The 13531-nt window shown below is 51.8% G+C and overlaps 6 protein-coding genes across 6 annotated transcripts; 4 read left to right on the top strand and 2 right to left on the bottom strand.

Annotated features, from left to right (window-relative positions):
• Nucleotides 1-124: 124 nt before the first annotated feature.
• Nucleotides 125-3234, top strand: E0L32_001541 (uncharacterized protein; the record flags this gene model as incomplete). Its single annotated transcript, XM_031135631.1, has 2 exons — nucleotides 125-735; nucleotides 969-3234. The coding sequence occupies 2 exons, from the start codon at nucleotides 125-127 to the stop codon at nucleotides 3232-3234; spliced, it is 2877 nt and encodes a 958-aa protein (XP_030990792.1).
• Nucleotides 3235-3495: 261 nt separating this feature from the next.
• E0L32_001542 (uncharacterized protein) lies at nucleotides 3496-5058 on the bottom strand (the record flags this gene model as incomplete). Its single annotated transcript, XM_031135632.1, has 3 exons — nucleotides 3496-4237; nucleotides 4291-4415; nucleotides 4477-5058. 3 exons carry the CDS (start codon nucleotides 5056-5058, stop codon nucleotides 3496-3498), a joined length of 1449 nt encoding a protein of 482 aa, XP_030990793.1.
• A 907-nt stretch (nucleotides 5059-5965) lies between these two features.
• E0L32_001543 (uncharacterized protein) lies at nucleotides 5966-9035 on the top strand (the record flags this gene model as incomplete). The annotated part of the gene is made up of 2 exons (XM_031135634.1): nucleotides 5966-6396; nucleotides 7541-9035. 2 exons carry the CDS (start codon nucleotides 5966-5968, stop codon nucleotides 9033-9035), a joined length of 1926 nt encoding a protein of 641 aa, XP_030990794.1.
• Nucleotides 9036-10178: 1143 nt separating this feature from the next.
• Nucleotides 10179-10859, top strand: E0L32_001544 (uncharacterized protein; the record flags this gene model as incomplete). Its single annotated transcript, XM_031135635.1, has 1 exon — nucleotides 10179-10859. One exon carries the CDS (start codon nucleotides 10179-10181, stop codon nucleotides 10857-10859), a length of 681 nt encoding a protein of 226 aa, XP_030990795.1.
• Nucleotides 10860-10974: 115 nt separating this feature from the next.
• E0L32_001545 (uncharacterized protein) lies at nucleotides 10975-11883 on the bottom strand (the record flags this gene model as incomplete). Its single annotated transcript, XM_031135636.1, has 3 exons — nucleotides 10975-11211; nucleotides 11281-11531; nucleotides 11589-11883. The coding sequence occupies 3 exons, from the start codon at nucleotides 11881-11883 to the stop codon at nucleotides 10975-10977; spliced, it is 783 nt and encodes a 260-aa protein (XP_030990796.1).
• A 709-nt stretch (nucleotides 11884-12592) lies between these two features.
• E0L32_001546 (uncharacterized protein) lies at nucleotides 12593-13330 on the top strand (the record flags this gene model as incomplete). The annotated part of the gene is made up of 1 exon (XM_031135637.1): nucleotides 12593-13330. One exon carries the CDS (start codon nucleotides 12593-12595, stop codon nucleotides 13328-13330), a length of 738 nt encoding a protein of 245 aa, XP_030990797.1.
• Nucleotides 13331-13531: the final 201 nt, after the last annotated feature.

Genomic DNA, 13531 nt, shown 5'->3' on the forward strand with positions numbered 1-13531 from the left:
ACTACCTTGGCCTCTTTGACACAACAACCTACATTTTACATGTACTACCGCCAATATCATTTCCGACAAATATCAATTATTAGACTTGGAACCACCCAAACGAGATTCTATGGGGTCTTTCGCAATGAACGGATCCTCTCAGGCACGACTCTCGGCCAAGGAGAGACCAAGGCAACAATCCGGGCCACGTTTTCCAGGGAGACTTTCCGCACAACGAAATTCCGCCCTCAGTTCCGGTGACACTTTGGACCATGGTGCTGGTGGCGATGTCAGCACCTTTGAAGTTAAGTTAGGCGATGATAAAGAAGGAGAAATAGGAGAAGATAGGGAAGAAGAAGCTGATGAAGAAGGAGGGGAAGAAGGAGAAGGAGGAGAGGAAGACAGCGACGGAGAACAAGCAACAACAGACGATGAACACAGCGATACTCCGACTCTGCCTACCCAACCCCACAAGAATCAACGCCTACAAGACCGCACGTCGAGACACGCACCAGACCATATAGTCCCAAAAACGCTCCCCAGCTCCAAAGCCAAGTCTGTGCACCTAACAATCTCTGATGATCGAAGCAAAGGTAGCGCTTTCGAGACAGAGCGGCGCGACCTCGTTGCATTAGAGCGGCGTGAGCTTAGGAAGAATACTGGCTTGCTTCAGGCACCAAGCGACACCAACCCAGAGCCGGCACCGCCGCACGGTAATGCCATAGGCGTGACCACTAATGACACCCATATAAATTTGTAGGTTCTTTGTGTGTCTGTTTTCATTGGAAGTCCCACGGCGAAAACTGATGCGGGCTGCGTTCTGTCTTTCGGTCTAGTCCACCTGACTTTCCTAGTCCACCTAGTTGCTTAATGCTTATGCAACAGGAACTCAGAAAGAGAAAAATAATGGAAAGGTTAGAAGCGAGGGATTCTGGCGATACTGAACAAGTTTTCTTCGCTGGTTGGTCATACCAATGCTACACATCCAGCTCTGCAGAGGGCGTATCACGTCGCCTCATGATGCTAACAAGGAGCCCAGAAGAAACAACTAGTTCATATCCAAAAAGACGCCGTCATAGTCCTCGAAGTATCACCAATGAGGGAAGCCCAATTTCCTCCCTTCCAGGCAGCAGCGAGGCCGCAGTTCCTCGAATGATCGATGCTAACATTCTAGGGCTTCCCGAGGACGCAACAACGAGTCCCGGGGCATTTCAAGCTTATCTGGCTAATTTGGTCCGGTGTAGTCAACTGACCTTCGAGCCAGCGTCCCGGAAGAAAATCATTCATCACATAGGAGACGGTGGCAAAGGCCCCTACTACTTTGATCACCCTCAGTGGGTCTTTGGGGATGGCGAGTCGAAAGCGTTGAAGAGCAACATGCCCGTGCGTAGCATTGATGCATACCTAGAAAGACGCCCGGAAATTGGGTTTGTCGTGTTTCGACATTACAACCCATCGACTATGAAGGCGCCTGAGGTCACAGACGATGAAGAGGGTTCTCTATCGCCAATCGGGCACACGTCCGAGCATATCGAAACAAGAACGCCCAATCTAGTGGCCGCTTTCAAGAAGCTCAGCAAGTTCGGTTCAAACAACTTCAAGGTTGAGCATGGTACTGTAATTGCGGATTCGATCAGCCTGAGCTCCCCATATCTTGCTATTTTCCACAGCCGGGAAATTCTAGCTGAATTCTTGGCAACACTGCCTAGCAACGAGAGGGCCTCGCTTCAACTGCTGCTTGAGTACATCCTGTGCGAGCTCAATAATGAGTACGAGTCTGTTGATAAGCTGCTTGGGAAGGGAACCATCACAAGTTCTTCCATTGAGTATCTTTTCAAGCCTGGTGATCTACTCTTGAAGGGGAAAGGCAACGATATTTGCGGTTATCTCGCCACGTCTTGGCTTGATCACTCAACTCGTCCCTTGAAAGAAACGGCGGAGATGAAGAGAAAGAGCTGCTGGTCCATCGTTTGCGAGCATTGGGACTTTGACGGAGTCTTCTCTCATCGCAAAACGATTTTGCAATTTTCACTCGATTCCGACCAATCCTCCGAGCTCAAAATCGATGAGTTAGATGTGAAGCCTTTGAGGTCCGGCGACCAGGCTACTGAAACTCTGCGCCGTAGAGGTGAGATGTTCTGGAAGTGTCGTTTCAGACATTTTGTCTCGTACCTCGAGGATCCGACCCGAGACTCCTCGGGTGAAGAACGCTTCATGATAGATCTTGGCATGTACCGTGAGCTGCACAAGAGAGAGTCTCATGATAAGTCACTGGGGGAAAAGGAGGTCTCAGATGACCTAGGGCCTCAACGTATGAAGAGTGAGTCACCTCCCGACGAGGAATTCCTCTACCTACTACCCCGGACGATCAAGGGGTACAGCCTCAAGAGGAAAAAGTGGCTCGATCTGGAGGTTGATAAAATCTCCGAGGTCGCCTGGAACAAGGATGCCTTTGAGAATCTCGTGCTAGAGAGAAAGACAAAACGACTTCTCCAAGCTTTGGTTAGTAACCATCTCGAGGCTGAGAGAGGGACTGATTTGATCTATGGCAAGGGGAATGGCCTCATCCTTCTCCTTCACGGAGGTCAAGGAACGGGTAAAACACTCACTGCAGAAAGTGTCGCCGAAATTGCCGAGAAGCCTCTCTACCCGGTCACCTGCGGCGATATTGGAACAGAGTCAGAGATGGTCGAGACGTACCTGGAATCCGTCCTCCACTTGGGGAAGACATGGGGCTGTGTCGTTCTATTAGACGAAGCCGATGTGTTCTTGGAACAGCGGAGTCTCGAGGACCTGCAGCGCAATGCTCTAGTCTCGGTCTTCCTCCGTACCTTGGAGTACTACGATGGCATCCTCATCCTTACGAGCAACCGCGTCGACACATTCGACGAGGCGTTCAAGTCGCGTATTCAACTGGCTCTTCACTATCCCAACCTGGAGACACACCACCGCATAAAGATCTGGGAGAACTTTATACGCCGACTACAGAGTTTGAAGGAGAACATTGACTTTAGCGACTTGATCAGCCATGTCCCGCAACTTGCGAACCACGAAATGAATGGGAGGGAGATACGCAACGTAATCACAACGGCTCGAAAGTACGCCATGTGGGAAAAGGAGCGGCTGGACTTCGAGATCCTGGAGGATATAATTCAGACCACGGGTCGTTTCAACGCTTACATCAAGAAATTGCATGGCAACCACACGCAAGACGAACTAGCGGAGGAGGATGGGTTGAGGTTGCAGAGGTTATGATCACTGCTTGGGAGTCATTCTCAGTGAGATTCAGAAACGCCCTCGAAATCTGGTTCATTCTTTGTTTTTAAGTCTGGTTTCCTTTTTCCTAGTCAGAATTGAATTGGTTGTAACAAGATTTAAGCCGTCGTTGCAGAGTCCAATATTGAGCATCCTTAAGCAAGATTCAACGTATCCGACCAGACTCCACCGAGTACATTGGCCTATGAACTCCAAACGCTAAATATTTACCCAACTCTCAACATCCGATCTGCCAATTCTCTACATTCTATTCCACTCGCGTACCAGACACGCTTCGATGTTCAACCTGAGGCGTTCCATCTCTCGCATGGCCAGATGCCGCACCCAGCCGACCTGGTGCAGGCACGACACCAGTTCGTCCCAGGTCCTCAGCGACAACGAGCCCATCGCGTCAATGATCTCGTCCACGAGCCATGCCCTTACCGGCCCCAAGTCCATCGTCGACTGGACGACTAGCACCCATAGCCTTAGCTCCTCCCGCCCGGCCCAGTCCTCTCTCTCGGTACGACGTAGAACGTCCTGCCAGGCGCCGCTGCGGTACGCGGTGCAATAGAGATCGTCTCCGCTGGTTGTGCTTATCACCGTGGCCACGAGAGCTAGGGCTGAGACGCGGACCAGTTCGGCGATGGCAGAGAGCGGTACTTTGGGTGTCGAAGGCAATAGCATATCTTCATTTCGCCGAGGAAGCGATAGCAGATCATGCGAAATCCTGCAGACCGGGATGAGAAGATCAAAGGCCATCTCGTGCTCGTATTTGCCAGGTATGTTGTTGACCAAGGCGGCTAATTGAGAAATCGATCGCAAAGCGCTGTCGATGACTACTGATGAGAAGTCAGCCGACCGTGAAGCAGCACTCGTTATTGATGTGAGGGGAGCATGTAAGGATGATCCTGCTGAACCGTTCCATGGCATGGAGCTGTCACGTATTTGTGCAAAGCGTGGACGGGCGTCGTAAGCCAGTGATCCAAGGACATCAGTGCTGCTGGAGCGATTAGATACCACTCAACAAGAGATCGTGGTGTAAAGAATGCCTACAGGAACAAAGCCTGGCGGGTTGCTTGATGAGAATCGAGTGTGTCAACACCGCCGTAGAGTTTGACGATAGTCTCCAGCCCTTGCATATGCATCGCCCATCCCGCATAATTACGTCGGGCTCGCACCTGGTACAAAGGTGATTAGTCTCGAAACTCGGCTCAGGGGGTGGCACGATGGTCTTCTCACTTCGAAATATGCCAGACAGACAACAGTCCCGACAATGGCATAGCGACCAGCCTGGTACTCCCTCGTTGAAAGGATGGAGCTTCGTACAAGGCTAACGGAGTCGGTATACTGCTTCAGTTCGGCTAGGGGTGCTCTCTTCCCCAGCTCGTTCTGGCGCTGCAGGTCGTGCAAGCCCTCGTACAACCTCGGCCCGGAATTATGGGCTAAGTTGTTCACGGCTATGGATACCAGTCCCTTGGATACCATGTCCATGGCTTGGAACAAGCGGTTGAAGTGGGTGCATATCCTGACCTCACCCCAGTAGGACGGGGTGGGAAGCTGTAGCTGGGGCCGGGCGACGTCTCGGCAAGGGCCAACGTCGACAGAGTCGAAGGCTCGCCTCCGAGGCTGCTTGGACGTCAGCACGACATGGCGCCGGATCTTGCGCTGCGTGAGCGGATCCTTGACCTGCTCGGGATGGGCGACGTTGACAAATGCAAGCGTTCGGGGGTTGCCGGGATGGCCCGGAGCTTGTGCGGCTGGCGGGCCTGCCGTCTTCAGCCTGTACTTGCGCTCGAATATCACTTTGTGGCCGACTGGCATGGCGCTATACTGAGCTACACTCTGAAGAGGAAGACAAAGCGTTTCCGAGGCCATGTCAGCACGAGGCTTCAAAACCCAGGATGACTGGTGTGCTTAGTCATGCCCAAGCTCTCAACAGATGCTAAATTGGCCCTCACCAAACACAGCTGGTGTGATTAGTGTATCCAAAGTGGAGATGCGACAGACAAGTATCTCCATTGCTTTACAGTTTAAACAATACAAACAAGGAAGAGCAAATGCAGGAGGCAGAGAGCTCGCGAGAACCAGCATCTACGGAGAAACACCTAGAGCTGACAGGCGCTCCCCGAACATTGATTGCGTGCAAACAAGAGTTGAACTCGGGTCGGGTCGTATTTCCGCTCAGTACGGTTGGAGCCGGAAAGACCCTCGTTTCATAAGGACTGAGCAGGTATTCTTGCAGTAAGCAGCAGTTACGGGCTTTGCGAAGAAAGAGTTTAGTGTTCTCGTTCTGGCTCGTCGTGGGATTGCAAGCCAGTCACCACCAACACCTTGGAAAGACAGATCACTATCATCATAGCCACATTGAAAGAAAAGAAGGAGAGACATACACTCAAAATCCCTGCAGACGAAACCCTGTTGATGGAGTTTGCTGAGGGTTGTATCCACCCACCAACGACATCTTAGCGTCCTCGCACCCACCACGTAACAGTTGAGCCTGGCACAAGGTGCAGATGTGGCGTCTGCAACCTATGCAGTTTTACGGGCTTCTTGCAAGGCAGAATAGGTACGTTTCCTCTTGACCCCGAATACTCTCCTCTTTATTTCCCGACATCCCAAACCGTCGTCTACGCTTCCGCATGACGATCCGAAACACACACATTCCGCTGCGGTTAACGCAATATTGACATTCCTCGGCATTTAAACCGTATCGGGTGCATTGTTGGCAATGGAAGTCGTCGGAGGCGTTGCCGCAGTCACTGAGCTTCTAAGCTTGTCCATCAGGCTGAGCCGGGCGGCGAAAAACCTGACGCAGTCCTTCCGCAACTCACCGAACGAATTGCTCGAACTATCGTCAAAGATTGATTTATTATTCTCGCGTCTACATCAGTACGAAAATCTGTATTCAGAACTCTCGGCTGCTGATTCGAGTGCCCTCCTCCTGGACGAACATCACACTATCTTTCTTGGCCAGCTCCAATCCCAACTACTACGGCTTCAAAGCCTCAAGGCCGCAAATGAGGCACAATTGCAAGACACCCCGAAAGTTAAAGATCGATTGCTATGGGCAACTCTCAACAAGACAAAAGCCGATCGCGTGATCAGGGAGATCAAGGAAGCGGTAGCCGGCGTCGATAACATGCTCAACATTCTAGGGTTGTAAGTAATTGAATGTTTCTCTCATCAGCTATCCGACTGAGGAGGTGGCATCTCGCCTGGATCTGACCGCCATTCCCAAAGCCAAAAAAAACGCTGTACTAATTGTTTAACTGCATTGATTAGGCGCTTAGCTAACTTCAATTATGTCTCTTTACTGAATCTGAGCGCCGTCCAGAGTGCCGCCCACGAGGATTTGAAACGAGACCTTCAAAGCATTCGGAGCATGATTCACAGCGGGATTGACGCTCTGCTAGTACAGGTACACCACCCTCATGAAGATGATAACTTGAATACCTAATGTGGCTAAGCGATCCGTGGAGTCCGAACAGAATACTTCTAGGCCATCCGCAGAAGAAATCCAACATCAAGGAGTAAAATTGCCTGTCCGAGCTTTGGAACAAGGTCATTCTGAAACCGCCCATCAAACCAAACCACTCGATAGCAATCCGGTCGCCATATTAATCCAGCATAATATGAGGAAAACTTTGAATCGGTCCTTTGCACACTTTGGCGATACGGACATGACCAGCTTACCAACGTCTTTTATCACTGCCCCGAAGGTGGGGGGATCTGTGGCGATTGAAACCAGACGAAACCGCCGAAAAGGCCGATTCCTGTTGAAAGTGGGATTCTATTTCCTTTGCCAACGGATCCTGCTTTTCGAAGTTCATACCCAGCAACTGATCGGATCCTGGGTACAAGCGCCTCGTTTGGGTTGTTCCCTCAGGATTTTCAGTGTTCGGCCAAGTGACGCACCCATATTTGATGCCTGTCACAAATTGGACTTTGACCGGGTCCGATATTTGTTGGAGAACGGAGAAGCGAGTGTTCATGATGCAGACGAGCACGTTGGTGGCTTGCTAGAGGTGCGCTATTTCAAGTCACTGTCATGGAGACTGATCTGTTAGTTCTAGCCTGCAGTACTCACAATGCATATAGCATGTTTTCCAGGACGTCTTTAATTATCAAGAACCCTTCAACAAATACAAGGGCCAGATTGTTTTGGAGTACCTTCTGGGCCAGGGATGCGACCCGAGCGCGTTTTATGGAATAGTTGAACACAAACGGATGTTCGTGAAAATACCCTCTAGCCACTTTCATTTGAGACTATTACTAATGGTTCACGTTTCTCCCTTATATGCAGGCCTGCAATAGTACAAGCATTCAAACGTGGTCTGTCCGATGCCGTTTCTACGTTGTCTGCACACGGTGGCGATCTTCTCTCAGCCGGCCCGGCCCTTGCTGGTCTCTTGCATAACCGAGGCGGCCGTAATCCTGGACAACTGCTCCGATGGAAAGTCAAATTTCTTCGATCACTGGGCTTTTCTGACTGGAATGCCAGCGATTCTCGAGCCAACCCTTACCCAGTTAACTTGCTATACAGCGCCTGCGAGTGCAAGAACCTGGAGGAAACATTGTTTGCCTTGGAAGTGGCCGGAGTCGACCCTAACATTGAGGGGTCTTTCAGGCGCACTGCGCTTGGAAATGCAGGGGTGATAGGATGGGTCGAAGGCGCATCTTTGTTGGTTCAGTGCGGTGCAGAAATCAATGGCGGCGTTGGGAGCTATTTCGGTACACTGCTTGTGCGAAGTCTCAACCCCAGGACTCAAATTAGTCATTGGTTTCTACAGCAAGGTGCTGATCCGCAGCTAACGGACTCTAATGGCCTGAGTGCATGGGCCAAGTTTATGCGTTGCAGGTATATTGATCATTTGACTGGCCGTTATGGTAGTCAAATTGGGCCATGGTCGTATCCTTGGGTTGAGGGTGGATTGGCCCATCTGCTTATGCATGATTCGGACCCCTTCGAGTTATTCATGGAGCATGCCAGTGATTATCACCTCACAGTTGATACGACGTATCTACACTGGGATGAACAAATCCGAGCCGCCGATGTGGCACAAAGGTTGAGTACCGGGATACCAATTGGAAGTAATATGATAAGCCCAGGAGACTATCAGGCGACCGGTCTCTCAGACGACCCAAAACTCTTGCGAAGATTTACTTTCACTTGGTCTAATTCAGGCGACTTCTACGGTATGCTAATCGATCTGAATCGATCATTTCCCAACCTCATCACTATAGCCATCACCAGCATTTTCTATATGAGTGCTTTGACACTGACGCAATCTGACCTAGCTCGATCATTACATAGCGAAAGTCTTGCTGAGGATGACGATGGCCATGGCGAGGACGATTATGACGAAGAAGAAGAGGAAGATGATGATGACGATTACGTTGACGAGAGAGAGGAGCAAGGCGATGAGGAAGGAAAGTATTTCTTCAACGCAACCCGGTTCTTCCAGCACACCTCTACGGAAGAAGGCCGCGCACAACTCTCAAGTTTTCCGATGGTTAGGGCTCTGTGCGATGCACTGCAGTATGCGGGATACCGCGCGGAAATGGACAACGACGGCGACATCTGGTTCGAGGATGAGGATGGCGAACGATACTTTGATGCTTGGGAATATCTACCGCCCTTAGACGAGTGGAATCACTACAAGTGGCTCACGGCTAACTGTCGGGTCTGTCAGCGCATGGAGTGGCACGGATTGGGTGATGTTGTCAGAGAGGCTGAGGAGGGACGCCGACACCTACATGAATACCGTGAGAAACTAAAAGCAGTCAAAGGTAGATAAGCTGTGCCTTTTGGGCTCCCAACATCTTGCCACCAATATCCAGATAGATCAAGTTAGGGAACCCCCAAGCGATCAAAATCAGAACAACCAGCTGCTTTCCAGATTGTGCCGAACTAATACGAATAGGTTGACACAGATAAATCTGTATGGTTTTAGGTCAGTTAACTGCGTGGTCTTCTACTACCGGCGCAACGCGCATCTCATGCAACTTAGCCACGCTCAAGATCCCCTGATGGAAGATGATGGGCAAGAAAGCGTAGAGGAGGATGTTGCGGTGTGGCGACAGCTGGTTAGCGTACGGCACTTTGCCCTGTTTGGAGAAGACCGGTACGGGTCCCGGCAAACGAGGGTAGGTTCCGGTCAACACTTTCCAGACGAGGCAATGTCGCAAGGCTCGCCAGAAACCATACACAGTTCCTTGAAAGTTGCAGACGGTAAGGCCATGGCGAAAATATGGTGTCGAGTCTGCAGTTTCTTGGGCGCCGCTGATCTGCCGTATCAGACCTGGCTCAAGTTCGTGCTTCATGTTGGATATCGACTCGTATTGAAAACGTGCCAACAGGGGTGGTCCTTCGATACGTTAATGTGATCGACACATACTGGGAATAATGGGAAAGGGTTCATAAAATCTTGGTTCTTATAAAACGCAAAGATCGCTTTATTCTTGTTTCGATTATGAGATGATCGTCTCTTTGTCGGTCACAACCCTCGTGTCTCGTATCGAGGATCGGCCTAAAGACCCCGTTGGAGCCACCACGCTGGGTCCCTCTGCTTTTCCCTTTACGGAAATTCAATGACACAGGCCTGTCTGGTGATAAGTAAGAAATGCCGCGAGGCCGAGCGGCTAGCTAGCGTCTCAGATGACGACAGGCGACAATTCGTGGTAATAAGTGTGATGTCTCCTCTGTTGTCATTCCATTAGACCGCCTGTAGCTCAACTTGAAGGACTTGACATCAAAGGCCGCGCCTTGTTCTTACGCCTCCTTATCAAGCTTCGTTGCACAATATTGCCACTCTACTGGTGCTTCAGCGTTTCCTTGCCTCTTCGTCCGTTCTATCGCTCAAACGGTTAGTTGATTCACCATCAAGCCCCTCACTGTTACTAACGTGCAATGACGCGGTATACAAGACTCACTACACGAGATGGCCGGCCCGACCGTGTTGCCTGGCGCCGAGAGCGAGTTAAAGCATTACCTGCGCTTCCAGTGGTGCCGCGATCAATTGATGAAAGAAGAGGTAGTCATCGTTCCACGGTTGGACAAGGAAACGGATGGCCGCGGCAGTACCGGAAAGCTCTTCAGCGAGACCCTCAACACGCCAGCGACCATCTCCAACCGCATTGTCATATTCCACGACCCATCCATCGAGCCTACATCGCATCCTGATTCGGATAGTATTTGGTTACCCGTTACTACCTGCACGGTCTTTTATACGCTGGGAGATGGTGTCTGCGGCTTTGGCGACATATGTCATGGGGGAATCCAGTCCACACTCCTCGACGATGTTATGGGTGTATTTGGCATAATCAACGCTCGACTGCAAGATGGCATGATCCCCTCGAGACCGCCTGGTAAATTCTTTCCAAGGAATAATCCAAGGATGCTCAATCTGGCCAAGAAATCGATAGCAACACAGGGAATCCAAGTGGACTTCCTGCGGCCTCTGCGTGCTCCGACGGTGATACAGGTCACTGTGAATCTTAAGGATATTGAGCACGATGGGAATTCTTTTCTTGTCCATGGTGTTATCAAGGATGGAAAGGGCAGAGAATACGCCAAGGCGCAAGCACGTTGGGTGGTATTTAGCGGTAGACGAAAGCTATAAGTCAGACAAGAACCAGCTTAATATGTTACAATTTGCGCAGGCATATTGCACACATGAGACTGAACAGGTTGTTTTCTCGCGTCTTATAGACAGCCGTTGCTCGTCCATCCATACCTCAGTAGGCCACTCCTCCGCTCACACTGATGTACTGTCCGGTAATCCATCTCGACTTCTCGTTGACCAGCAACAGCACTGCATCTCCGATATCTTCTATTGTACCGGGCCGGCGAGCGGCACGTGTGATGGAGACCTCGGACTCCATCATCTCCGCCTCGTGGCCTTCGGGGTAGATGTCGGTCTTGACCGGACCCGGCGCCACCGAGTTGACCGTGATGCCTCGGCTCCTACCAAGCTGCGAGAGGCGACATGGTTAGCCCTTTCATTCCTGCCATTCAAATGTCCTGATCGATTGGGAGCTTACCTCCTCGGCCCAACTCCAAGTCAGACTATCAAGCGCTGCCTTGGACGCCGCATAACTCGAGATCTTGGCATTGCCTCTCTTGGAGTTTGTGGAGCTGATGTTGATGATGCGGCCGCCGCGAGGCATATGAGGCACGACAGCATGGACCATGTAGAATGGACCAAGTATGTTGGTGTTCAAGACTTTGGCTAGCTGGTCGACGTTGGGCTCCTCTGCGATGGGACAGAAGAATGCGGTGGCAGCGTTGTTCACTATACGGGATGAGTTACAAGCCACATCCTGGAGAGGACGTGGCACTAATCACTTACCGAGAATATCAATGTGATCAGTCTTAAATCCGTCAAGAGTTTGTCTGACCAGCTCACGGGCTCCGTCGAGCGTGTCCACAGCAGCCTGCACGACGATGGCCTGACCGCCGGCTTTGCGCAGCGACTCGGCCACGTTGGCAGCTCTCTTCTTGGAAGTTTCTGACACGTAGTTCACAACAACTGAAGCCCCGTTACGTGCAAGGGCGACGGCGATGCCTGCGCCAATGCCGTTCTCGCGGCCTGAGCCCGTGACAATGGCAACCTTGCCATGAAGGCTGAGAGTGTCAGCCGTCATTCTTTGGTGCACAAAGAAATGAGAAAGATGTTGCTCTATGAAATATTTAGGTTTGAGATAGAAAGCTAGAAGAGGAAGTCTCTGAGGTCAGGGCCGTTGATCGTCGGCCAATTTATATCTGTCCGTGGCATAGTATTGAACCCCGAGAGTGGAGTAGAGCATTGAACTCAACGAAAAGGAAGTTGTTGAAGTGACGGGTATATCTTCTAAGAAGATGTCCAAGATAATGCCGACATGCCCAGTGTGCTTTGACCGTTGTCCTCGTCTGATTGGGCGCTGCGACGCGATGCAAGATCACGACTGGCAAAATTACCCGATTAGGAAAATGGGGTCTCGGAAGAAATTATGGGTCTGGTGCAATTCATGTCTGTTCGCTGCAGCGGGATGAAAGTTGTTGGGGAAGGCCGAATCACGGAGAGAAAAGATTGTGACTGCCTGAGAAGTCTCACATCCCACCTCGAGGACTGTGTCCTGAGTGTTGTGCCCTCTGCGGGAAGCTTTGCATTTCCAGAGTCCCAGGTGCGGGTGACTCAGATTGACTACGATGCTCTGAAATGGTAATCTCCACCCAGATGACAAATCCTCCAATCTGTATGCTGAAGACTTCCACATTCCCAGCTTCGAGAGTCTGCGCATGAAGCTTCTAAGCCGTCCAGACGATTGTGATTGGCCTGTTATCTGTCCTGCCACAACACCCTCTCTCAGGAACATGGCTCTCCGCATCGCCCCGGTCAAGCTGGCGGACCTCGACACCTTCATCTCCGAGGCAGCCACCGCACCCACCCCCGGTGACGACCTCGTTGCACCGCCCAACCCGCTCGCCTGGCCCGTCACCACTTCCGCCGAGGCCGAGCAGCGCGCCCGCAGGTGCTTCGCCCTGCAGAGGCGGCGCGTCCTCGAGGATCCGACGACGCGGTTTATGAAGGTCGTCGACGACGACACCGGAGCCACCGTCGCCGTAGCCCGGTGGCACTACTACCCCGACGGCTACGCCTACGCCAGCGAGGCGGCGTGGGAGATGGCACCGCTGATGAGCACAAACGATGACGACGACGACGATGAGGCGTACCCGCCGCCCAACTTCAACGTCCGCCTGCACAACCACATCCTCACCGAGCGCGACTCGTTCCGCGAGAGCTGGATCCCTCTGGGCGAGCCGTGCTGGATCCTGATGCACCTCGTCACCCGGCCGAGCCAGCGCCGCCGGGGCGCCGCGGGGATGCTGGTCCGGTGGGGCATGGACCGGGCGCGCGAGACCGGGGCGCCGGCGTACCTCGAGGCCGGGGTGCAGGGCATGCCCGTGTACGAGAAGTTTGGGTTCGTACCTGTGGGTGATGTGAGGAGGGTAAGCTTGGAGGGCCTTGGCGAGGTACCTGGCGGGTTGAAGGAGTTTGTCCTGGTGAATATGAAGTGGGATCCGAGGGTTGATGGGAAGGGAGATGAGTAGAAGGGCGTAGCGATGCTTGGTTACAGAGAACGATAGATGTCACCCATAGACCAATAGCGATAGCATAGACCGGGCAAGAGAAATGGTAATTCGAAATGCCAGACTCTTTTGTCAGTTTCGAGGTACAGCTCGAGTGTCCGATGAGCAACGGGGTGATTTTGCTGAGCAAGTTCACCAACCTTTCTATTTGTGCTAGTCTCT

The sequence above is a fragment of the Thyridium curvatum genome (assembly GCF_004353045.1).
Source record: "Thyridium curvatum strain D216 chromosome Unknown NODE_6_length_784332_cov_80.453264, whole genome shotgun sequence".
NCBI classification, from domain to species: domain Eukaryota; kingdom Fungi; phylum Ascomycota; class Sordariomycetes; order Thyridiales; family Thyridiaceae; genus Thyridium; species Thyridium curvatum.